Genomic DNA, 26,437 nt, shown 5'->3' with positions numbered 1-26,437 from the left:
TAAGTGGAAAATCATAAAAAAAAAACTATTTAGAATCTCTAGAGCAATTACTGTCGTAGTATTATGAATATTTACATAAAATTAATATATAACAAAATAAATTTTACGAACCTGCTTTATCAGTGCTGTCTGAAGCTAAAACAGCCTGGTTGCTATTTGCTTCTTCTATTACTTCTAAGGTAGAATTTTGGGTTTCCAGGTTGGAAGTGTTTTTTTTCTCATTTTTTTTGTTAGTGGCATGTATTAGGAAAAATGCTTCCACAGTGGGTTGCAATACAAGAACCGCATACTCGTCTTTTGACTCTTCTAAAGCTACTAAACATTCACTTAATGTGTTCCAAAGATCTTGCAGAGATATTATCTGACTTAGAGTCGGCTTTTTATTCGCTGGATTCATACCTACAGGATCTTCTGAGTAGAAAATCTCACGAACTTGTATGAATATCTTAAGAGTTTTCAAAAAATACAATTGAGCTGATGAAGGTGAAAGCAATTTTTTGATAGACGGTAGTTGCAATTCACATGAAGGCTTAAAATTGCTAGGTGCCGAAATAATTACGTTTTCTGATGTAAACCGGTCTTGCATTATTCCCTCCAGTACAACTTTATTTTGAATTGCTGTTTCACATTTTGTTTCATTATCGACCTTATTTTGAACTTTGTAGGAGCGAATTTCTTCGAGTAAATTTTGTATGGCTAAACGAACTTCTTTTGCCAATCCAAATACTGCTGAGGATAAATACTCCAAAAATATTGCATTAGAAGCGTGAGAACATTGGCTCAAATTAACAATTAGTTTTGAAATATTATCAAGCCCATCGACGGTGCCGCATTGATGAGTTAGTACTTCAGTAACTAACTGCAGTTGTGAAAAATTTTTTGAATACAGTTTACTTTTTGAACGATAACCGGTAGTGTATAACTTAGTTTCAGCGTCAGTAGATGATTCATCTCTATGTTTTAACTCAACATTAGTTGCAGTACTTTTACCCTTTTCTTCCATATCAGAAGGTTTATTACCTAACTTGCTGTCGTCCAAATCACTCTCTTTAGGGAGTTCCCCACTAAGACTAGCTAATAATTTAACAAGCATATCTGTAAGTTGCGGAGATCGACAAATAACTTTGTAAGGTAACATTTCAAGTAATTTCGAGAATGGAGTGTCATTAAATGATTGAAATTCGACATTCGGCTCCTCCCACTCCCACCGTGGATAAGAAGTAAGTGGAAAATCTTGCATATTCGTAAGTCTTTGTGGTGTAAGCAAATCGATTTTTAAAAGAACATCCCAAAATTGTTTGGTGTTTGTGTTATATGTAGTCTTTTTAAGTTGCTTGCTTTTCACACCATATATATTATTTTTGTGTCCACGATTTGCTGCGGCTTTTGATGTTGATGGGCCTTCATCTAATTTCAAATCTGAAACCTTATGAGATGGTTTAGTAATGTTCAAAGCACTATTGCGCTGCATATTTGATTCTATTATGAGAGCCTCCCGGTTCACTTCTGAAGTATTTCCAGTAGATATATTCATATTTCTGTTATTTTCTTTCGATTCAGTAGCTGGATCAGTTTTTCTCTTTTGATCGTGTTTAAATGGAACAAAACTGCGTGGAAAATGCCTTGCTAAAACAAAAAGTAAATCTAAGCAGTTTTTAACAACCATTTGAGCTGCTTGTGGATTTATGCTAATATTATATTTTGTAGTTGAATTGCTCTCAATATTTTTCTGTGTTATTTCATTAATAATAAAAACATTCGATTTGTAACCAAAAGCTGCATCTATGCGCAGTTTAAGCCAGTTGGGTTTAACAATTAGTCCATCTGATTCGTTCGTTTTGTCTTCATTGGTTTTTTGTATAATGCTTATTAAAGACTGTATAATCCAGGATCTCGTCGGAGCATGATAGCACAAATTGCGTATAACGCGATGAAAACGAGTGTAATTAATTTTAGTGTCTTCTGTAAATAAAAATAGAAGAATTGTTGCTAAACAATCTGGATCAAGCAAATTATTATCATCCTCCATGAAGAGTAGTGCTATAGGCTTGCCATGAATTTGTTGCTGATGCTGATGTACAATTGTTGTATGCTGGTGATGCTGAGATTGCTGAGTGCGGTCTGCTTCATACCATATTGTATCATAGTTCGAATGCCATCTCGAGTCATCAGTTAGATTTTGTAAAGAGGATGGAAACCGTCGAAGTACATGTGGCGTATCTATATTTGGACCGTTTCGACTCTCCCAATCGCGCCGCAGATATTGAGCTTCAGCAGCCAAATCTGGAGGTAAACTTGCAATTTGTGATTCTTCCATATCAGTAAGAATTGCTCGACGTAATGACTCAGGTAAATTTTGGAAAAAAGCCGCTGTATCAACGGGATCATCGGGATTGGCTGCCGAAGCAGCCTGGCGTTGTTGTTCAATTCTCTGTTGCATTAAAACCTCAGTCTGAATATTTGGTGGTAACGCAGCCAAAAATTCTGGATTAACTTCTATTAAAGAATCATGTGCGACTTGAATTGCATTTTGTTGTGCTCGTTGGCGTATGCGTTGCATTCTTAAGTGCTCATTTATAACTTCCTCACGCATTTCAGCGGGCAATGCAGCTAAAAATGATGGATCCACACCCTCCGGAACTTGTAGATCTCCCAACGCAGCTCGAACTTCAGCATTCATTCCAGAAGGTGCAGCCTCTGAAACAGCTTCAATATCATCCGACCGATGGTCTTGAACCGCTTGCACAGAAAGTTCTTGATTTACGGCACTCACTAGCGTAATATCTTCTTCTTCAATATTTTCAGTTGTTACATCTTCTGGCCTATTTGTTGTAAAATGTTGTGATGCTTGAGTCATTATATTATCCACGTTTTCGCTATTTGATGGCTCCAACACTGTGCGCATTTCAAAGCCTGGCGGTATATCAAAAGCCGTGTTCATTTCTTCTCCCAAATTTGTTGGGTTAGTATTTGAACTGCTTTCATCCTGTTCATCCTCGAAATCATCTTCAACATTCTCAAGAGTTTCACCCTCATTCGTTACCAGTATTGTTGGGTTTTCTTCTTCACTCGAATATTCCACTTCACCGGCACCATCATTTGATATTTGATCCTGCTGTTCCTGTATGTCAGTAGATAAAGCAGTATTTTCATTTCTTTCTGTTATATTTCCATTAGCCGACGAGATATTTTCAGATGCACTATTTAAATTAGTTGTCTGTTGAATGAATACAGGTATAGCACTGCGGCGATTAGGAGAATTGTAAGTGGTAGTGGATATTGGTTGATCTATAGATTTGGCCTTTTGATTGTCTTTGAATGCTCTTATTAAAAACGGAATTAGAAGATGGGCAATATATAAACAAGCATCTGTTTGTGACTCCAAGTCCAAATGCTTAGCTTCCTCAAGCCACCAATGTAAACTATCTTGATTAAATATATCAAGTTGCCCCTCTTCGGTCGGATTATTAAATGATGGCATTAAAGTGCAATACTGTTGATCAAGCAAAATTAAACGTCTAGTAGATTCACGCCTTTGAATCAAACTTCCTATTGGTGTAGTTTGGCTATTTGTTGATCCAACGTATACTGTGCTGGTATTATTTTGACTCCGCTCATGATTGGTTGTTGAAGCACTTTCTAATTCAGTATTTGTAACAAAATTTAAATCTGCCCTAGTTGGACCGAGCCTCGGTGCTACCCAAACAGATGAAGGATTTGTTCTCACTGAGCTTTCTTCTGCATTGGTCAGATTATTATCTGCAAAAGATTGGTCAACCATATTACTAACCACATTTGAGGACGCTTGTACATTATCCTGATCAGATAATAACAAAATATCATTTTGATTTTCCAAACGAGCTCCCCGAATTTCGGGGGAATTCATCATTCTATTTTCGGTATTAAGATTACTGTCAGCACTAGTTACTTGCTCACTAATTCTTGCGCTAACTTCTGAAACTTCATCATCAGCGTCAGATCCGTTGACCACTTGTTCGCCGCTCCTACCACTTACTTCTGAAGCCTCATCATCGGCATCATTTGACGCGGTTTCTGAGGATTCGGGCTCATAAATATGATCGAAAACTTCAATAAACTGGCGGGTTTCTTCATCGGCATCTGTTTCGCTATGATCTTCAACGTCTTCTTCATTACCATCCTCATCTTCGTCATCATCTTCATCATCGTCATTTCGTTCATTTTCTGTAGAAGCGTTTGAGTCAGATTCAGATTCACTTGTACTAACATCTCCCAGATTAGTGGAGTTATCTACAACAGTTGCAACAAGTTCAGATGAAGTTGATGCGCCATCACTACCACCATTTCCTCCATTTTCTGTATTTGCAACTTGATTGCCATCTGATCGGTTATTTCTTGTGTCCATTCTATTTCCATCTACAGGGCCATTATTAGAATCAGAACTTCTGCCTAAAAATGCTACATGTCCATTTTGCAATAGATCATCCCATAGTTGATCAAAATTAATTTGAGGTCGCAAATTTGTTGAAGCTAAAAGTTGTGATTCTCGTACATTTTCTGCAGTGTCTTCATTACTGGTCGACATGGAGTTGGTTGGTTCTTCTGAATCTAAGAATATATCTTCGCCATTCAAAATAAAATCGAATGCCTGTCTACGATCAGATAAAACGTTCCGAATAATATCACGAAGCACATGTTCACTACCTACAGATCCCGAGTTTTCATTAGAGATACGTGATGTTATCCTTGGATATAAACGGCGATTCATAATAGCATTGTTGCCATTTGGTGGAGTACCAAAAAATATTTTTCTAGAAGATAGAGTACCAGGTGTAATAGTAAGTCTCAATAAAATTTCCATTGGACGTAAAGTTGAATGTACTGTAGTTAGAGTGTTAGAATTAGACAAATCTTTATATTGCGCTAATTTTGCCAAATCAGTCATTATTCCTTGCTTCAGCAAAATTCTATACATATTATTACGTTGTAAATGCACTTTACTTGACAGCATTGGACTTTCAATCATTATGGGAATCAAACCAATAAGAACTTGCAAACGAACATGTTTTTCTGTGTAGCTAGGTTCAGTTAGTGTTCGCACAATCGCTTCATGAAGTTCTTCAACCAATTTCGATTGAACTGTTGGCTGACTAACGCAATCTGACAAAGAAGAAAGTAGAACTCTTGACATCATACTCACTTCTGGATCTTGTTGGCGCTTAGTTATTGGTAGAAAATGATCTAGAATAAATGAGATGCATGTCTGTGGTTTTTTAATTAGTGGGCTGTCGGACGGCATATATACGTATTCGATAATAATTTTCGGCACTAGACACTGGTAGGATCTAACTGCATCTGCTAATATTTTTAATAAAGTCGAACGCGGCAATATTGGCTTTTGGTGCGTATGACTTGTAGATGGTATATGCCAACTGCAGCAGCAAGGATTTACATCAATATTTTCTGTGTGTTTTTTAGCCGAAGATATTTTAGGTTGAGAATTATCTAATTGAATATGTGAAGTCTCCCCCATCCCTGTGATACTATCATCACAATCATCTGTTGTGGACAATCCGCCATAATGTTCACAAGGTTGAATTATAGCTCTCAATATATCTTTTACTGTTTCTTCTGAGGCTTCATCAATTTTCAAAGCATTATTAGTGATGGTGTCACTGGGTTTATTTTGAGTTTGACACTTTATAAGGAATCTTGAATCATCTATAGGAAAATTCGAACTCAAAGCATTATCAGCTTGTAACGACTGTTTTGCCGCCAAAAGAAATATCTTCGGATGTCTTGCTACCGCAGATGATACTTGCGTCAAAAAATATACCAGATCGCGATGTCCAACTGGTACAGTTGGCGAAGAACGTATAGTCAAAATTCTTTCAATGGAATCCTGTAAAATTGAGGGAGCTTCGAGAACATGTCGTATTATAACGATAGCATAAGTGGGAAACTCCATCATTCCACATGCTTGACGCATCTTAAGTAATAGTGATATTCCACCATTTTTATAGAAGGCCTTTGCATTCTCATAATCCTTAGTTAAGCGAGCACAAAGTTTCATAATGGAAATCTTTGTTTCGAAATCTACCAAAAATTCAGGTCTTAATAAGTGAACAAGACAGGCAATGATATCAATACAATTTTCGCGGGATAATCCAACCTTTTCTTCGTGGAGAATAATCTTTTTGTTATGTTTGGAAAACCCAGATGTTCCTTTTTTTGTGGTTGATTTTGTAGTGTTTTTAACCTTCATTTTCTTTTGTCCTAATGGAGTACATTCTTGTAATTGCGTCGCGCAAGTCGAATCCTTTTCATTAGTCTGAACAATGTTTTCCTCATTATCACAATCTTTCTTAGCCTGCGATAAACCGGTTAATGAACGAAGGCAAATCAGTTCATCTTTATAAATTACACCTTCACCACAAGGTTTTGATCTTACACTGCGAGTAAGAATACTATCTGTTTTGATATTGGTATTTCCATTTTTGAGTGAGCTTATAGCTTCCGATATTTTTAAGTCTGGTAACACTGAGCGATGGCTTCCTGAAGCTTCGCTCACTTGGGTCATATAATTAAAATTAACAGTATATCGCTGACGTCCTATATGAATCACTTGAGACTTTTCACCCATTGCAAACGCATTTTTAAGTAAATTATTATTCGTTTCTGTATATGAGTTCCATTTTCCCGTCGAAACATCATACCACCTCCATTTATCTGTGCATACGGCTCGCATATTTTCCCTTCGTTGCAATATTATGCAAACGTTATCAATTGCGTCAACGAATTCTATGAAGTTCTGCAACCATTGAGGAGCTTGGGGCTTAACACCTATTAATGTCTGTTCATTCAATAAAGCTTCAGTCTCATAGAGTAGATTGACTATAATATGCATAAATTTTTCATGAGAGACTATAGCACAAAACTCCTTCCTAATATCACTATAATTTTCATCTAACAGTATTGTTGAGACTTTAAGGCGTATTAAAAGTTTTGTCGATATTTCCCCAAAGAAAATATTTTCCAATTCAGATGTATTCATTATTTTTTCGTTTTTTATAACGTTAGTTATTTGTTCCATACATTCGGTTACGCCATTTACAAGATTCATAATGAATTCTCGTTTATTTTGTTGATTATTCTGTCGGTATAGCGCAGATAAAAGCTCTGTACCAGTATTAACAGTTTCAGGCAAATATTCCATAAATGCAAATACTCTTTCAAATACATCATTGCAAAACTGATTAAATATTTCATTTGGTACAATTTGAACATTATGAAAACCTCCATATTGTTTAAACTTCAAATTTCCTTTCGTATCACTTGTTCTGTTGAAACCTGAAGTTGATGCCGAATCTGTGTCAATGTCCATGTCGGTGCCACCTTGTTGACAGTTAAGTTGATTTGAAATACTTTGAGTATTTTGAATTTCAGTAGTTGTTGCTTCTGGATGATTCAACAGGAACTCTGTTGCTTGTTCAAGTGAACGCGTATTTCTTAGGGCATCCATAACGTGTTGTGGGCCAAATCCCATGTCGGTCAATACTTTGAAATGGTTAGCATTTAAAAATCCTTCTTCTGAAGACTTTTCAGTTTTCTTCCGTTGTTTAAGTAGTTTATCCGCGTTTTGAATCTCATCTAAACGTGCTTTATAACGGTTCGATATCATATTGTGTGATTTTATAATATGCTTCAATATAGCCATAATAGTTTCCGTTATAGATACTCCATAATTAGGAATAGGTTTACGTTTCCAAATGCGCCTCACAACATGCATAGCAAGTTGATGCATTTGGATTAAGTAAAATATTGGTTCGAAGTCAATAGTATCTGAACTATGACTACCTTTTGTCGACAAAGCATACGGTGAATCAAGAATTCCCCTGGGATTTACCATTTTTTCAAGCAACTGTAGCCAGGCATCTATAAATTCTCCGGTGCCTGCAGGGTATTCGTTGGTATCACTCGGAATATTTTGTAAAATATTATTTAATAACAAACAATTCTCAAATCCAAAAGTATTCGAACTATTATCTAGAGATAAAGCCCAATAGAACATATCAAAAAATGCCCCCAAGCCATTTTCTTCACAGAATTGAGAGATCATTAAGTGGAAACAGCTTCGTTTGTCATCAAAAAGCATCGGACCAGTAAATCCCACAGAACATATAAGAAATGTAAGTTTTAACTTTGGTGCAGGTTTTGTTACATTATTTTCATGGCTGAAGCCATTTACTAGAATTGAGCTCAGAACTCGAGCAATTTCTTTAGCGTCCGCTGTTGGAATCTTACTGTTTACAGTATTTGTTGAATAGTCATTGTTCCGCCGTTGCCGAGCTTGAGGTGTACCAACGGAAAGTTTTACTAAGGTTCCAAAAAGTTCGGCTAATGCACGTCCTAGCCGAGAAGAAGCTGCCAACAATGACTTTATATAACGCAGTTGATCATCTGCTTTTATTTTAAACTTAATGGAACTTAATTTCTTCATTGCCAAATCGTCCTTGTCAGCACCCACTGTTGGCTCGGGAATAGATGTGTCATATAATCCAGTTTCATTTATTTCATCGGAGCACAGGCTTAACAAAATGGTACTCTCCCACACCAAAGAAATATAAAGACGGACTAAACTTTGCAAGAGTTGTAAGCCAGTGCCTGAATTGTTACCCCAACGACTTAGTAGAGTTAGCCGCATTTCACTCGAAGCGTTCCGACATAAATGAACTAGAAGAACCACATATCCATGAACTGAGCTCATATTGTGTAAGAGTGGTGTGTAATCAGCTGTAGAAAAGCCATCATCTAATTTGGGACATGCCATTAACTCACGCAAAAGTATACTTTCTCCGGGAAAATTAAAATTCGATATAAGCGGTTGCAAATTGTTTGTTATTTTTGATAATTCTTCGAGTGCTATATCTATTACTGTAGTCTCATGTGCTAAATTCAAAATAGATTTACACACATTAGCAACTGCTTGTGCTGTAGTAGATACAGGTGAATCAATTGGTAAGTTTGGCAATGACAGCAAACGTAGTAGTGGTTGTAAACCGCCATGCATTACGAACTCTCTACAATGATCTCCGTTTGAGCTATTGCTGAATATCGCATCAATAAATTTCATAACATTTAATATGTAGTCGATTAAAGGAATAGCTTCCCGTTCATGATTTAATCGGATTTGCACCTGTTGTTCTATATTTCTATTTTGTCTGTGTTGCTGTTGCTGTGACGCAGAAGACATTTCATCATCATCTTCATCGTCTTCCCCACTGCTATCATTTTCGTTGCACCTTAATTCCAGGGTGTTCTCATTACTAGGAGTTTGTTGATTAGTTGGGTTGATCGTATTGGCAATAGAAGAGCTATTATCCTTATGCGCTCTCCAGCAAACATATTTCGCATCAGATCCAAATCGAACTAAATCATGAAGTAATCGTACGATGGCTTCTATTGCGTCTGTACGTAAATAGGGATGATGCTTCATGAGGTCATCCATGGCATTACCTAAATTCGTAGAAGTGTCACCTAATGGGTCTGAAGACCGGCGCCTTCGCATAGCTACTAAATAATCTGGCGACAACAATACCCTCAGGAATTTATCAAATGGATCATAAGACATGAATTCCATTAGGCCACGTTCATTTAGGCAAAGGGCTGAAAATATATTCGGTAAAGAACCCAATATTTCCCTTGTGGCTGGTACTTCTTTTTGTAACAACGAACGAAGGATTATATTTGTGAGACCCGTTTCTTGTAAAGATGACAATAAAGATGGTTCATTGAAAACATAAACCGTAACAACATCTGTAGCTAACAAAAATAATGACGGCCCGTAATACTCAGCATTTGATATTATGTGCTGTAAAGATTTTGGCAAGGAACTTTCCATTATATTTCGCATACCATTAAAATGAGCATGGTCTTGAATCGATTTTTTAAGAAAGTTAAGCATAGATTTCAATAAGGCTGCTCTTTGAGTAACACATGCCATTTTTTTTCCGTCTTGCTCAGTTACCGGTGATTGTGACGCCGACTTTTCATTCAAGAGTCTACTATACTTTCTGGTGTCTCGTTGAAGTTCACTCCTTCCAACATAAGCTTCATTATCTTCGAACGTTTCTGGTGGTGCATTATCCCCATTTCCCTGATCTGAAGATAAAAACATCAAAAAATCGTGATTAAAGAAACGGCATGTTCTAATTATTAAATGTTTAATGAAGTTTTATGACGGATGAAAAAAAGGTTGTTTTGTATACTATACACTACAGTACCAACTATTACCATTTGAAATTTGCTCCATATCGTCTATAGATTCCACTTTTATTTCCAAATTATCTAAAGCATCTCTGCAGCAATTAATTTCTTTTTCCATGCGGTCAATAAATATATTAAGGCCATTACATTGATGAAATTTGCTGATGTCGATATTGGTAATTAAATCAATGACCCGAACAGCTCGTGTAACAAAGGTTATGTGTTCTAAATCGACTCCGGGCCAATTAATTACTTGTAGCAAAGATTTCATCATACCACTTTTCACTAAAGCATGACCACCTGCTTCATAACTGGCTAAATGATAAAGTAGACTAAACAATGATGTTGCCAGAACCAATGGATATTTTTCGCAAATTCCTTCGTTCGTCAAGCTTATTATACAATCGCGGACTAAAAGTGGTAAAATGCCTCCTTGACGTTCTGCTCCTGTATATTGTATTATTTTTGCCAGCCTAGAACCTGGTCTAAAAGAAATACATCCTTAAATTATAATAATAATAATTAATGAAAGAAAGATACAAACCTTGGTACATTAGGATTTCGGTCGAAGTGCAACATAGACGTTAATGTTCTTAGAACGGCAGCACGAATTTCAACTAAGTATACATCTTCTTTATCTATTAATTCGCACAGTTCTTCACCAAAGCCGGAATATAGAATTCTCTCAACATTGTCTTGTAAAGCATTAGAGTAAATCAGTACCGATATTGCTTGAAGACGAGCTTGAACAAACTGGAGACGTAACTTTTGATCTTTAAAACCAGATACAAGACGAATCCTATGTGCAATTCGCATCTAAAAGTATAGGATTTTTGCTACTTCAGTTTTTTGTTCTGATTTCACTTTATTTTTTATTCTTATTTCGATCACTTTTTCGATTTTGTTATACGTTCTATTTTCTATATAACAGTTTTTATATTAACAATTTTTATTTCTTAATATTAATAAATAATAAAGTGTTAACTTAAAAAACAACTCAAGTATATCCCACTATTGAAACATTGCTTCGAGACCTCACAAACCACTGTTTAATATAATTATTTTAGGTATTCTACTCCTCCACAACCAATCACATGAATTTTGTGAATATAAAATAAAAACACACATTTATTTGCTCTTTTTTGTATAACCGGCTATTAATTTTTTTTTATAAAATATGTACGGAAAAAGCGATGATTCTAAGTTGCAATCAATTTGAAGGACCCGAAATAATATGTCTATATACTTAAACAAGTAGTAGTATAGCTGAACTTTTTTAGCGTGTAATCGCCTTTTTATAGTTTGTTACATAGCAGTTATGTAGGGGTGAGAAAATTACTATCCGATTTCATCCATTTCATATTGTATGAAGATATGCTAGAGTAATATCGTAAATTTGGTTGATATTTGGCTTGAGTGTTTTGTGAGATAAGTACATGCATTAAAAGTACAAGGTCTGTCGCAAAAGAAACAGGACTGTTAAAAAAACAACAAAAAATTTTTTCAAAAGTTATATTTTTTTATTCATAGTAGTTTCCTTGTGCTTCGATACAGCGTTTAGCCCGGTCATTTAGCATTTCAAATGAGTGCTTAATGTCATTTTTTGGAATGCTCTTGAGAATATCGGTCGTCGCCTTTTGCATAGCTGAAATGTCCTGAAGTCAGTGTCCTTTCATGGGCAAATGAAGTTTTCCAAATAGCTAAAAATCACAGGGTGCCACATCAGGTGAGTAGGGTGAGGGATTAATGGTTAATATGGAGTTTTTTGTCCAAAAATCAGTGACAAGCGGCGACCGATGACACGGCGCATTATCGTGCAACAGGCGCCAGGACCCTGCCTCACGGTATTGTGGTCGAGCACGACGAATGCGTGACAAAAGACGCTTCATAACACCAAGGTAAAACACAGCATTAATCGTTTGGCCAGGTGGGACGAACTCTCGGTGTACAATACCCTCGGAATCGTAAAAACAAATCAGCATTGTCTTTATATGCATTTATATGCATTTTACGACCGATGGCCAAAAGCTGCTGTCACTTTTTGATAGATAACATCGATTGTAGTTATCCAATTGTCTTGAAATTTTTACGAAATGTCAACAAGAGATCAAACTTTTTATTTCATATACCCATCAATAGGTGGCGCCACCAGAAACAGTTATATTTAAAAAATTCTTTTTCTTTAGCGACAGACCTTGTATGACTGGTCACCCACTCCTCAACAATATTTTAAATCACAGATGCCTTCTATACATAGTGTCATCAAATGATCTCAAATTTTACTCAATTAAGTGAAGTTTTCCCGAAGGTATTGAACTCTTATCGATATCCTAAACATAACTTCATCTGCAACAAGTTGCGAAAGCAAACAAATCTATGTGAATATATTTTGTTTAATTATCAAAATCAATTATGTTTCAGTCAAAATATCTGCATTACCTGAGAGTCTACTTAATGCAACTTGGCTAAATGGAGTGATATAATAAGAGGAAAGACCGCAATAGATAATATGTCGCAGTGTCATTCTCTGTTAACTATAATCTAATCCAAGCTAATTTATGTACCTGCATAGGATATTAATTTTTGTAGACATCGAAATAACCAATTTTTCTTTTTATTTAATTTCCACTTACCTTAACTGTCTCCGATGGGTTTTTCATATGACCACAGATCGCTTTCACCACTTCTGAGATGGGTAAGCCCTTGCATGTATTCACCATATCAGGTATCTCCAGTAAAACTACTTGACCATTTTCATCTGAGTATTCAATTGAAAGTTGATATAAAAACTCCAGTTTAGGTTTTCTAATGCAACAATCAATTAAAGCCAAACCATAATTTGGGTCCCCCCAGCGCTGCAAATAAATTTGTGTGAAATATTAGATCTAAAAAAAAATAAGTAATTGTACCTCAGCAATATTATAAAGTTTCGTCAAAAGCATATCCTTCTTTTCCAGTGATAACCGCGGTATGAAATTACTTCTTTTAGAGAACATGTACAGCAAATTCAGAACTGCCAATACAATATCCATATTCTGAGAAGACAGCAATTGGGTCAAATGTTCTACCGAATTATAAAGATGTCTTGAAAAGGAGTGTTCAATCAATAAAGTAGTAAAATTCAAAACGAGAAGTAACAGCCGAACATCCTGAAACCATTTATAAAAGTGATATCGTTTATTAAAGAAATGTAAGTCTACAAATTTTTAATACTAAAATATGTTGTATATTTATATATAATATATTTTTTAAATACTAATACACTTGATACCAACACATTTTTTTTTAAATAATACATAACTGACATGCAATTTCTATTTATATTCTACTGCTATTTTCGAATTCAAAGTGTATGTATATACATCAACTTTCTTTCATCATAATTATTATACCGGTATAAGGTATTGTCCCCCACAATATCAACTATGCCCAATATATAATACTCAACGTTTTTCATCCAAACAAACAGCACCTGAACTTAATTAAGAATTTTTAATTTTTTTTGTTTTAAACACTTTATCATTATTCTAGTTCTAACATCCTTCACCCAGAACCCATCAAAAGATCGTCGTATCAAAGAGTCGGAAAAGAAGTTAAATAACTTCGGTCCATACAAACCAAACTAACAGAAATAACGGGTGATTTTTTTGAGGTTAGGATTTTCATGCATTAGTATTTGACAGATCACGTGGGATTTCAGACATGGTGTCAAAGAGAAAGATGCTCAGTATGCTTTGACATTTCATCATGAATAGACTTACTAACGAGCAACGCTTGCAAATCATTGAATTTTATTACCAAAATCAGTGTTCGGTTCGAAATGTGTTTCGCGCTTTACGTCCGATTTATGGTCTACATAATCGACCAAGTGAGCAAACAATTAATGCGATTGTGACCAAGTTTCGCACTCAGTTTACTTTATTGGACATTAAACCAACCACACGAATGCGTACAGTGCGTACAGAAGAGAATATTGCGTCTGTTTCTGAGAGTGTGGCTGAAGACCGTGAAATGTCGATTCGTCGCCGTTCGTAGCAATTGGGTTTGTGTTATTCGACCACATGGAAGATTTTACGCAAAGATCTTGGTGTAAAACCGTATAAAATACAGCTCGTGCAAGAACTGAAGCCGAACGATCTGCCACAACGTCGAATTTTTAGTGAATGGGCCCTAGAAAAGTTGGCAGAAAATCCGCTTTTTTATCGACAAATTTTGTTCAGCGATGAGGCTCATTTCTGGTTGAATGGCTACGTAAATAAGCAAAATTGCCGCATTTGGGGTGAAGAGCAACCAGAAGCCGTTCAAGAACTGCCCATGCATCCCGAAAAATGCACTGTTTGGTGTGGTTTGTACGCTGGTGGAATCATTGGACCGTATTTTTTCAAAGATGCTGTTGGACGCAACGTTACGGTGAATGGCGATCGCTATCGTTCGATGCTAACAAACTTTTTGTTGCCAAAAATGGAAGAACTGAACTTGGTTGACATGTGGTTTCAACAAGATGGCGCTACATGCCACACAGCTCGCGATTCTATGGCCATTTTGAGGGAAAACTTCGGACAACAATTCATCTCAAGAAATGGACCCGTAAGTTGGCCACCAAGATCATGCGATTTAACGCCTTTAGACTATTTTTTGTGGGGCTACGTCAAGTCTAAAGTCTACAGAAATAAGCCAGCAACTATTCCAGCTTTGGAAGACAACATTTCCGAAGAAATTCGGGCTATTCCGGCCGAAATGCTCGAAAAAGTTGCCCAAAATTGGACTTTCCGAATGGACCACCTAAGACGCAGCCGCGGTCAACATTTAAATGAAATTATCTTCAAAAAGTAAATGTCATGAACCAATCTAACGTTTCAAATAAAGAACCGATGAGATTTTGCAAATTTTATGCGTTTTTTTTTTTTTAAAAAGTTATCAAGCTCTTAAAAAATCACCCTTTAATTATGAGATTTGTTGTGAGGTTATTCTTGTTCAAACCTTTTTTTGGAAACGTATCTGATAAAATAGTTGACATAGTACTGTATATACTATAAATGAATATATATTATAACGTATATATACTTAACTTGAATTTCTACGAAACGGTTTACCAAAATGAAAAACAATTTAACTCTTTCAATAGAAGTTACCAAAAATTGTGAGCTTTAGCCACACAACAACATCAATAAAAATTACAACAAATTAGTCCCCAGAATAAAAAAAGGTATTGCAACTCAGAACTACATATACTTCTACTGATCTAATGAATGCAATCCAATCTCAGCCAGGAATGAACGATAATTATTATCCCTCTCAGGACAGTCGGGTCTACGTAGTCGAACCGGACCCGTATTTTTTATTCGAGCAAGGACTGGTATCCGCAGAATTCTGCCGCTACCACAACAACAATTATTATTATTTCATTTCATTTCATTTCATTTATTTAACGCCAATCGGCACTATACATCTAATAACAATTATAATTATAAATAAGACAACAGGCTTAAACATATAAAATTAGAAATTAAACACGTAACCTAGTTCGTATGCTAGTATTTTAATAAAGCTTTTTTAACGATCCTTTTGAGGTTCTGTAGAGATCCGCTGAAGAAGTCGATGTCACCGTGCAGAGAGTTTACCAATCTACAGATTCTTTCCTTTGGGCCATTGATTACGTAGCTTTTGTTCGATCTGCAAGTTTTCAGGATCCTCATCTGTCTCAGGTTAAGCTTATTTGGTACGATTTCAAAGTCTGCGAGGATTTCTGGGGCATCAATTAATCCATTGAGGATTTTGAATAAGAAGATGAGGTCTGCTACCTGCCTTCGAGATTTCAGGTCATTTATTTTCAGGATTTTTCGGACGTCTTCTGTTGAATTGATATCGTTTCTGTGTCTGTTATGAAATAGCAGCGCTTTGCAGAACTTGTGCTGGATTCTCTCTACTCTGTTGATCATTGAGTCTGTGAATGGGGACCAAATCACTGTTCCATATTCTAAAATAGGTAGCACTAATGCTGAGAATAGGCAGGTTAACGAGCAATTGTTCTCAAATTCCCTACACATCCGATTAATCAACCCTAATACTTTGTATGCCTGCGAAGTAATTCTATCGATGTGTTTCTTGAAATTTAGTCTTCTGTCAATAGTTATACCCAGGTCTCTGATGTCTTCAACTTCCGTGAGTCTTTGGTCGTTCAACGTGTAGGTTAAAGGTACCTGCGTATGCGTACGGGTGAAGGACATCACTGCGCATTTTTTCACATTCAAAACGAGTTTATTTATCTTACACCAGTTATACAGCTTATCTATATCGTTTTGTAAGATGTGAATATCAGAAACGGTGGAAATTCTACGAAAAATTTTTAAATCGTCAGCGTATAATAAGTATTCAGACTGCAGACTCCTCCCAATGTCATTCACAAATATGTTGAAGAGTATGGGTCCAAGGTGGGATCCCTGGGGAACACCAGATGTGACATCATACTCATCTGAAATGTGTCCATCGATTCTTACTTGCAACCTTCTTCCTGTTAGGTACGATCTGATCCAACGTAGTGCATTGCAATTCACTCCATAATTTTTTAGCTTCACCATAAGAGTCTCATGGTCCACTTTGTCGAATGCCTTGCTAAAGTCCGTATATATTGAATGAACTGGAATACCACTGTCCATGGCCTTCAAGATGTAGTTGACATATATATATAAGTTTGTTGTAGTGGATCTGCCACCAACAAATCCGTGCTGCTTAGGAGAAATGATATTTCTAAATGATGATATCAACTGAGGCAAGACAATTTTCTCAAACAGTTTTGCTAAAGCAGATTGGATACACACAGGTCTATAATTAGTGACGTCAGATCTTGGGCCGTTTTTGTGGATGGGACTGATGAACGATGATTTCCACGCCGATGGAAAGGTTCCGTGATAAAAGGACTTACTAAATATATGCGTGATAGGTTCACAGAGCCCGACAGCACAGTTGCGTAGAAATATATTAGGCAGACCATCAGGTCCTGCTCCTTTTTTTGGATCCAGGGCCAACAGCTGCTTAAAAACTTCATTGAAGTTCGCATCAAATTCATTTAGCCCCACATTTCCTGCAATGTCAGCAGATTGATGATGACCAACTCCGCTTGGGCTCAATGTATAGGTGTCTTTGAAGTAAGATGCGAAGATATTACTAATCTCCGCACCCGAATGAGCGGTTAAGTCATTCCATGTCATGGTAGCTGGGACTCCCATGTCGGTACCCCTTTTGTTCTTGACAAACCTCCAGAATTCATTTTTGTCTGAAGAGACTAGATTTTCCACTTTATTAATGTATGACTTGTAGCATATTGCACTTAATTTCTTGCATTCTAGTCTGAGTTGGCTAAAACATCTATAGTTTGACTTAGTTTTATTCCTCCTATATCTGATATGTGCAGATTTCTTCAATTTAATTTTATTTATAAGTTCTTTAGAGAACCAGCAGGGAAATTTACTTGGTTTCCTCGAATATACAGGGACGAACTGAGAAATACCTTCTTGCACTTTATTATAAAACCAACTAACCTTATCATCCACTTCTTTTATTTTGTATAGCTCAATCCAGTTAGATCTTAAAAAGAAAGCATTAAGACTCACATAGTCGGCGTTCTTAAACGAATAAGAAGGAAGATAGTTTGGTATTAGGCTAGGCTGAAACTCCAAGGAGATCTCCAGAGGCGGGTGATATTTATCCACAGTCGTGAAAGCAAGAGTTTCTTTGATTGAGAGATCCAAATTACTGAAACATAAATCCAACAGTTTATTATTTTTATTTAAGATGTTATTGAATTGTTGACACTCAATAAGGGCAGTGGTATCGTACAGCGGCTTCTCGCAATCAAAGCGCGGTGTACTGCTGGGCAAATTGTAGTCTCCCACTATCATGATCCTTGAATCCGGAAATTTTTCTTTCAAATGTATTAATGTTTCAGTATGGGCATAGTATATCTCATAATTAGATTGTGGTGGTATATATGTATACGCACCCAATGATGATACAAGCATTATCACCTTTGATCCTTATGAAGATCTGTTCTAGGTTATTGTTCCCAATGGATATAAGCTCAGCTTTAATTAGTCGTTTAAAAGCAATCAGGACACCACCTCCTCTTTCGCATCCTGTCGAAGTATCTCCGTCCTTCCTTAGTGTGATATAGGAGCTATCGATGAATTCGTTATTTTGAATAGACGAGTAAAGCCATGACTCTGTGATGCATATTACGTCGTGCGAACTAATTGCTGATGAGGTTAGGAACTCGCTCAGTTTTGTCCTTAAACCGCGCGTATTCTGGTAGAATATTTGTAGCTGCTTTAGATTTCCTTTCCTCGACGACTTGGCGAAAGTTAGTGTTAACAATTTTAGGCGTGCCATTCACGTATTTAATGGTTTTGTTTTTCACGCCACTTTCATTCAGCAATTTAAGTTTTTCCCTCAGTGATTGCAAATGTGACTGCTGAGCCGGTGTGAGATCTGACTTGAAGGAGACTCGTGTGTCAGGATCAGGTTTGGATCTTAGTATACTTCTGGCATAAGTGACAGACTGTGTCTCAATTAGCAACGGCCTAGACCGATCGGGTGTTGGACGTCCTAGCCTGCGTAGCCTGAACGATTTCATACTGTCATGGAGCTCTTCAGGAATGACTGATGTTAACCGTGCTCTATCTTCTTCTAGACGTACTTTACCGTCTACCGCCTTGGATTCGGTAATATTAAATGCGATCACATTGGCTTCCCGCTTCTTACGCTCATTGATTTCGGTAATAACCTACTCTGGAGGAAGTGAAGAGAATGAACTTAATTTTTCTTCAATTTCCGCAACTCGTTTATCTAAATGTGAGCACTTTTTCGACATAGCCTCATTTAGTTTGTTTATCTCACTCCTTATATCTGAGAGGTTACCCTCAATCGACTGCTTGAATTTATCGAACTTCGACTCAATTTTGTTTGACAGTTTGATGAGTAAATTTTCATATTTATCGAGGGATTCATCGTCTGTGACGTCACTGTCAACTAACTTAGAATCTCGCTGGGCATCTGATATCATTACACTAACCTCGCAAAGACACTTGTCGCACTTCCAAACTGATTTGTTTTTTAATATTTTATTAGCTGTAGCCCTAAATTCTTCGCTGCTGAGTCCGGTACATCGAGCGTGATGCCAGTAGCTGCATTGAGCACATTGAATGCTGCTGGTACCTTCGCGAATAACATTACGACAAGCCCCGCAAGCAAATTTGCTGGTTGACTTTTTAGGGGGCATAATCACCGTACTTATTGTTCAATTCGATTACTCCCGATTACTTTCGCCTAACTTAACAAATCGTTAAGCAATTAAATTTAGATATTTATGAAAATAAATAAATAAAACAACTAATAAATGATTAGCACAAAATTTAGCACTTGTTGTTTAGCCCAGTGTTGCCAGGGGAATAATAGGTTGTCAAAAAAGTCTTGCGGTATTATACCTCAAGCTCATTTCACGCGCTAACACGTGTTTGATTGAAGTTGTTCGTGAGTTATAGCGTCGCAAACATGGAGCAAAATAAAGAGAAAATACGGCATATTTTACAGTACTACTACGATAAAGGCAAAAATGCATCTCAAGCCGCCAATAAAATTTGTGCAGTTTATGGACCCGATACAGTTTCCATTTCCACCGCACAACGATGGTTTCAACGTTTTCGTTCTGGTGTAGAGGTGGTCGAAGATGCGCCACACTCCGGAAGGCCTGTCGTCGAAAATTGCGATAAAATCGCTGAATTGGTCGAAAGAGGCCGGCATAGTAGCAGCCGTAGCATCGGTCAAGAGCTGGGCATGAGTCATCAAAAATTCATTTAAATTTCAATTTAAAAAAATTCAATAAAAATCCCGTAAGACTTTTTTGACAACCCATTATTACTTTGTTTCCGATGAGCCACAGCGAATTGTAATTGTCGCAAATTGATAAGAAATTATAAAAACGGAAACAAGTTGTACACAATTTTCTTTACAGGTTTTATGAAATTTCTACAGATACTTTCCGTGTCCGTTCATTGGAGCGTTCTCATCTCCGGTTATATGGATTGGTTTTATATGAAAATATTAATGAAAACATGTTATATGTGGTTATAAGTGCTGTTCATATTGCAGAATTTCACTTTACCCGCACATAATTTAAGAACACATAGTAAATTTTTGGATTGAAAATCTTTAATATTTTTGAGTTACACGCAATCTCCGACGCGCTAAAAAGAGGTTATTTACTGCTGGAATGATTCTGGCCTTCTCGTGGTTAAAAACTAAAACAAAAAAAAACATCATTGTTTACCAGAAGATATTGTCCGTAACTACTGTCCAAAAACATTGATAAAATGGCAGTATTTTTTAAAATAATGTTGAGTTTTACCTACAATTTTGGTCGATTTGGGTCCGCAAAAATTGGATTTTTGATCAGATCAAAAAACAATGAAAAAAGAATGATCGTATCACAATTCCGAGTTACCAAGTAAAAACTCAAGAAAATTTGGAAGATATAGTTTTGAGAAAAAATGGGTTTAAAGAGAAAGTAATGAGGAGATTGAACACAGTTATCTACTATGGAAAGCTGTAACCAAAAAACTATTTTTAAAATTATAACCTATCGAAATATGAAAACTATCATTTTTTTACCTTTACACTAAGTACGCCCTTATATCAATTAACAATACAAAATTTGTAAAAGTCGCCAAATTTAAGAACTCTGAAACTTGAATATTTAGGTAGTTCAGTGGTTTGGATGTTGTTGTTTTAACGGAGTATTAATCCCCGTTGGGAAGGTAACGGTTATCCATGTTGTCCTCGACGTCATTTAACGGGAGGCCCAAGAAACGTGCTGTTTTGACGGGGTCGGACCAAAGAGAAAGGGGATGGGTTGGCAGGGCATGCAAAGAGGTGGCCAGTGTCCTGCGGAAATTCATTGCATGCAGTACATATATTAGATATGTCTGGGTCTATTCTGGATAAGTAGGAGTTTTAACCTGTTACAGTATCCAGAACGAAGCTGCGCTAGGGTCACTCGCGTTTCTCGCGGCAACTCGAGCTCTTCGTCTGGGATGGGTGGTGATTTGACTCCAGGAAGGACCTCTTGATGTTCCTAGGAGGCGGTTCCGCTCCAAGCAGGTGGCTGCAAGGGTGATTTCTACTAAAACATCCTAACAGGAACTGTTTGGAGAGGAGTTCATTATGCTCCTTAACTAGGAGCATAAGCGTCTCACTATATAGGTATTCGATGGGGACATCAGGAGGCATCCCGTCGTGGTCTGGAGTGCAGTGTTCGGACAGGTCTGAAGTTTGCTCATCTGCGTACCACTGCATCCAGGCGATCATATTGGTGCGGCGTAATTGCGGACCGGCCGGTCGACTGCCTTGTATGTTGCTAAAAACGTTTCTTTGCCTTTTCCCCATGTGCTGTCGGCTAGCGACTTGAGAATTTTGTTGCGGCTCTGTACCTTGGCGATAATTACGGTCGTATGGAGAGTGAAGGAGCATAGACTATCAAAACTTACACATTAAATCTTAGGTTTATTGACAGTGGAAACTTTGACGCCATCGATTGCAATATTAGGCTTAGGTCTATACTCCTTCATCCAGATCATAAGAAAGGTCGGAGAGGTAGTTGATTACTTTCGACCACATGCTATCGATTCCATTGCCCGACGTCAATATTGTGCAATCATCTGCGTACGAGGTTATAGAAACCCCCTCTGGTAGCTGCGGGAGTTTCGAGATGTAGAAGTTAAACAGTAACGGGGAGAGGACACTCCTGTTTAATTATTCTCAGTTTGGATGTTTTACCTCGAAGTAGTACAGATGATTGCCGACCGCTCAGGTAGTTCATGGTCCACCTCTTCAGTCCTGGAGGAAACGTAGTTTTTTCGATATCCTGCAGTAGCGTTGTGTGGTTGACTGTGTCAAAAGCTTTTCACAAGTCCAACGCTACGAGAATCGTTCTCTCACAGGGTGGTCTCTGGTTAAGGCCACGAACTATCCGGGCGTTTATGACGCTAAGTGCTGTGGTGGTGCTGTGCACTTTGCGGAAACCATGCTGGTGGCTGGCTAGGCTCAGGTGGTGAGTGAAGGTCGGGAGTAACAAGGCCTCAAGTGTCTTCACTACTGGGGAGAGGAGAGTTATCGGTCGATAAGATTCCCCTTTGTTGGCGGGTTTCCCAGGTTTCAGTAGTGGGACCACTCTTCCGACTTTCCACACATCGGGTATTTGAAGAGTGGTCAGAGACAGGATGAGAACCTCGGTAAGATAGCTTACTCCCGTCGAGCCTAGATGCTTTAGCATAAGCAGGTTGATTCCACCAGAGCCAATGGATTTAGAAGATTTTGATTTGTTGATGACATTCTGAACCTCCTCCTCGGTGAAAGTAAGTGGCGCGCAGTTTTTTGGCATTTTGCGCAGCCGTCGGTTAACACATCTCTTGGCCTTGTCTACCGAAGGGTACAGTGTAAACTGCCGGCTAAAGTAGCTCGTGCACTTCTTCGGGTCCGAAGAGGCATGACCATTGAATTGAACATCAACTCGGTCGTCATGTCTCTTTGGGTTAAACAAAGCCTTGACAGTAGCCCAAAGCTTACTCACACCGGTGGAGAGGTTGCAGGACTTCAGGTGCTCTATCCATTTTGTCCGCTTATGATGGTTTACCAATCGCCGAATCTCCAAATTGGAATTCCTTATGCGGGGATCGCAGGGATCGGCATGGCGTAAGGTTTCTCATGCTGCTTCGATCACCAATGGATACGTCAGTAGGAATGGGTAGAGCGTTGAAGGTGATCTTAGTAAATTCTGTGAAGCCGACCCAGGTAGCTTTGTTAAAGTTAACGAAGGTACGGTTGTCCATAGAAACAAAATCGGGAGATTTCTCGATCGAGATAATTATAGGCAGATGGTCTGATACGAGAGTTAGCATAGGTCGCCAGGTTATGCTATTTATCAGACCACCACTAGCAAAGGTAATATCGGGCGAGCTATTACAGGTGCCCATAACTCTAGTGGTGCTTCATCATTCATTGTGCAGAATGTCAAATCGTCAATCTGTTCCTACGAACGTTTGACAGGCAGGAATGCCAAAGATCATGGTGTGCATTAAATTCGCTTAGTATCAAACGATTTTCACCACGAAGTAGCAATATGAAGGCTAGACAACCACCTTTAAAACGTTTTTTGGACTGCAGCTATCGATACGCGTTCCCGGACCATAAGTGCAACTATCTCCTCGATCTTAAAGTCCGTTAAATTGAAGAATGCGATTTTGTCGCAGGTGTCCGTGACCCTGGGGGTCAGGGAGTGACTTGTAGGTGCTATTTGTTGCAGCTGTAGAACCAGCAGAGGCGGTTGTAGCACTGTTGTGTTGCTTGGCAACGCCACTATTGTGTGTTACGTATTGCGTTGACAACATGGGAATTGCACTGGTTTCGATCAATAATACTGCTTGGAGTTCTGTACTGGAGCCCTATCTAAATATATAAATTGTCTACACAAAATCAGAATTACAAACTATGTTAATTTAAAAATAAGAATATAATTAAATTATGAAACCAAAATGAAGCTGATCTGAATATTTTTTAATTAAACAAACAAAATTCCCGAAGTTATAATACCCTTCACAGAAGCATATCTACACTTATGGACAAAATAATAGATGTGAGTTTAGCGGTTACAGTTATTTCATCAAATGGTGTTGTACCGTTATAATTTTACAATGAAGGCGAACTAGTAGAGCGCCAGTGTTAACAAATTGCATTAATTATTTTGGATAAAAGACACAATGACTGCCTTTGAGTACAGAGATATTTTGCAAAACGTTTTGCTATCGTATGGTGCTGCAGAAATGGTGTTAGCATAACAACATAACAACCCGAAACATACATCGAGGATGATATCTGAATGGTTTAAAAATACAAATGTGACCTGCATGCAACCAAGCAGATAATCCCCTGATTCCAAACCGATTGATAACTTTTCTAGTGACCTTAAAAGGAGATTGGCAGCTTTTTTATTTCACAATAAAGAGCATTTGTGGAAAGTAAATTTGAGATGATATCCCATTGGAAACCTGGCAAAAATTGATGTAACCATGCCGAATAGAATTGAATAACTTACGAATAACCACGGATAAACAGGTTATTGAAGGATAACTTGACTTTTTTTTATTCAGAAACTTTCACCAATTCTATTTCTTGTTTTGAAAAAAAAAAAAAAACAATTTTAATATTCGAAATGGAAGATTTCCGACATATTATGGTTTAATAAAGTAAAGCAAATATATAACTAAAACAAAGATTTTTAATTGGAAATATTTCAAAGTTACTAAGTAAAAACTGTATTATTTTGTCTACTGTATATCTTATAGCATCCACATATGTACGTATGTAGATAAATCTAAAGTCTAACGAGAAACGTTTGGCCAGATCTTGTTGTTGTAACGCTTATCTAGTGCCCATTAGGGTGGTAAGGTTCAGATAAGTCCTCAACGAGGTCACTAAACGGTAAACCCAGAAACGTGCTCTTTCGACGGAGTAGGAAAAGGGAGAGGGGTGTCAGATGTTTAAGGATAGCTGGTCATGCCGACACTCATTGCATTCTGAAGTCCGATGTCTGCCCGGCGTATTGCTTTATGTCGTCTACTTAGTTAAGGATATATTTAAAAAAACCCACATTTAATCTATATTTTATATATGAATTTCAATGTATACAGTGTAATTAGATATATGTATATTTATTTAAAAAAAAAGGGCGGCAAAAAACTTTTTGAAATAGCTGGCAATGCCTTTTAATTTTTTAACTTTAAATAGAAATTCTTGAAAACTATATAAACATATATAAATTACTTTACGAATGCTTTCTGGGGCTAGAACAATGCGTGAAAACATAGAATACACATTTCTGTAGCTGTGATGAGGTATAATTTTAATTAAACAAAGATGTTATTCCGAAATTAAACAAACATTTAACTAATAACAGTAATTACGTATATGTGACCTGGTCTACGGAAAGGGGGCTTAGGTGTCAAAAAATCGAGAAATAACGAGAAACTGACGAAACGAGTTGTTTATTTTTAACAGCTGTTTCCCAGAAAACTAGTTTTCGCACGTTAGCTCCCTTTTCGTAGACCAGGTCACATATTATATATCGCATTGCTCGACAAAAGGAACTGCAAAGCATTGATGTAACTAAAAACATTAAGAGTTCATTTCTAAATAACTTTTTATGATATTGAAGAAATGGATAAAATACTATAACTAGACACGAAAATATTTTTAACTATTTCAGTTGCAATTTTTAATTTTCAAGATATGAAATAAGCTATGAAATCAAAACAAAGATTTTATGCACAAAAACAATATTATATTGGTGAATGTGGAATAAATCCAACAGAATTCATTATCCTGTAATACATTAGTGTTTATAATAAGTACCTCTTTGGAAAATTTTAGATCGCAATATAACATGAACTCATTATCATCCACCTGCCTTGCACCTTCCTCTAAAATTTTGTCAAAACGATCCAAAATATGAGTCCAGTGGTATAGTTCACACTTTCCATATGTCCAAACTGTTACTGTCTCAAGAAACCGGGAAATATCAACTTTACTGCGACATTTAGTTAATTGATCTATGAGCAATCTGCATTCTGGCGTAAGTTCTGACGAACTCTTTTTCATTTTACTTGTATCAACTTTCATGGTTGTAGTTTTTTCACAATTTTACTGCCCAATCTTAGTAATTCACCATTACATATCATTATTATGAAAACACAATAGCAGGACCAAAAAATTCAGCACTTTTACTTGGATTCCCTAATTATTATTACAAAAACTATCCAATTCAAAAACCGTAGACAATAAAGAAAAACAAAACAAGGAGCTGCCACCTCTCTTATTAATCAATCTTTTTAGTGATTGTTCTCACTTTCACCAATACCCCTATCTTATAATTAACAATTTGTTACAAGTCGTTTAGACCATTGTAAAAGATTAAAGGAAACAAATTTTCAACTACTGTCAAAGAGATTACCTGATCACAATAATGCGTTCTTCCGAAAAAAGAAATTTAAATAAGAAACTGTAACAGACAAACTTTTCCTGTGGAAATGTATGTTTAATTGAAAATTACAATAAAACCTTAAACGTCTTTGTGACGACTGAACAAAAT

General features: G+C 37.0%; 1 protein-coding gene across 2 annotated transcripts in view; it reads right to left on the bottom strand.

Annotated features, from left to right (window-relative positions):
• LOC105233115 (E3 ubiquitin-protein ligase HUWE1) overlaps positions 1-26,176 on the bottom strand; it is a 34,171-nt gene extending 7,995 nt beyond the window's left edge. The window contains exons 1-7 of one of the 2 annotated variants that reach the window (XM_049454588.1): positions 26,040-26,172; positions 25,702-26,001; positions 13,155-13,394; positions 12,879-13,100; positions 10,790-11,061; positions 10,273-10,730; positions 112-10,140 (exon numbers count right to left, since the gene is read on the bottom strand). In XM_049454588.1, the coding sequence (XP_049310545.1) occupies positions 112-10,140; positions 10,273-10,730; positions 10,790-11,061; positions 12,879-13,100; positions 13,155-13,394; positions 25,702-25,968 (11,488 nt within the window). In that variant the 5' untranslated portion in view covers positions 25,969-26,001; positions 26,040-26,172. Of the gene's footprint in view, positions 1-111; positions 10,141-10,272; positions 10,731-10,789; positions 11,062-12,878; positions 13,101-13,154; positions 13,395-25,701 lie in introns of both variants that reach the window. The other variant, XM_011215077.4, reaches the window with a different exon arrangement.
• Between the last annotated feature and the right edge of the window lie 261 nt (positions 26,177-26,437).

The sequence above is a fragment of the Bactrocera dorsalis genome, chromosome 4, assembly GCF_023373825.1.
Source record: "Bactrocera dorsalis isolate Fly_Bdor chromosome 4, ASM2337382v1, whole genome shotgun sequence".
Classification (NCBI taxonomy): domain Eukaryota; kingdom Metazoa; phylum Arthropoda; class Insecta; order Diptera; family Tephritidae; genus Bactrocera; species Bactrocera dorsalis.
Note: the sequence above shows the minus strand (reverse complement) of the source record. Positions and strands in the feature narration are given on the sequence as shown.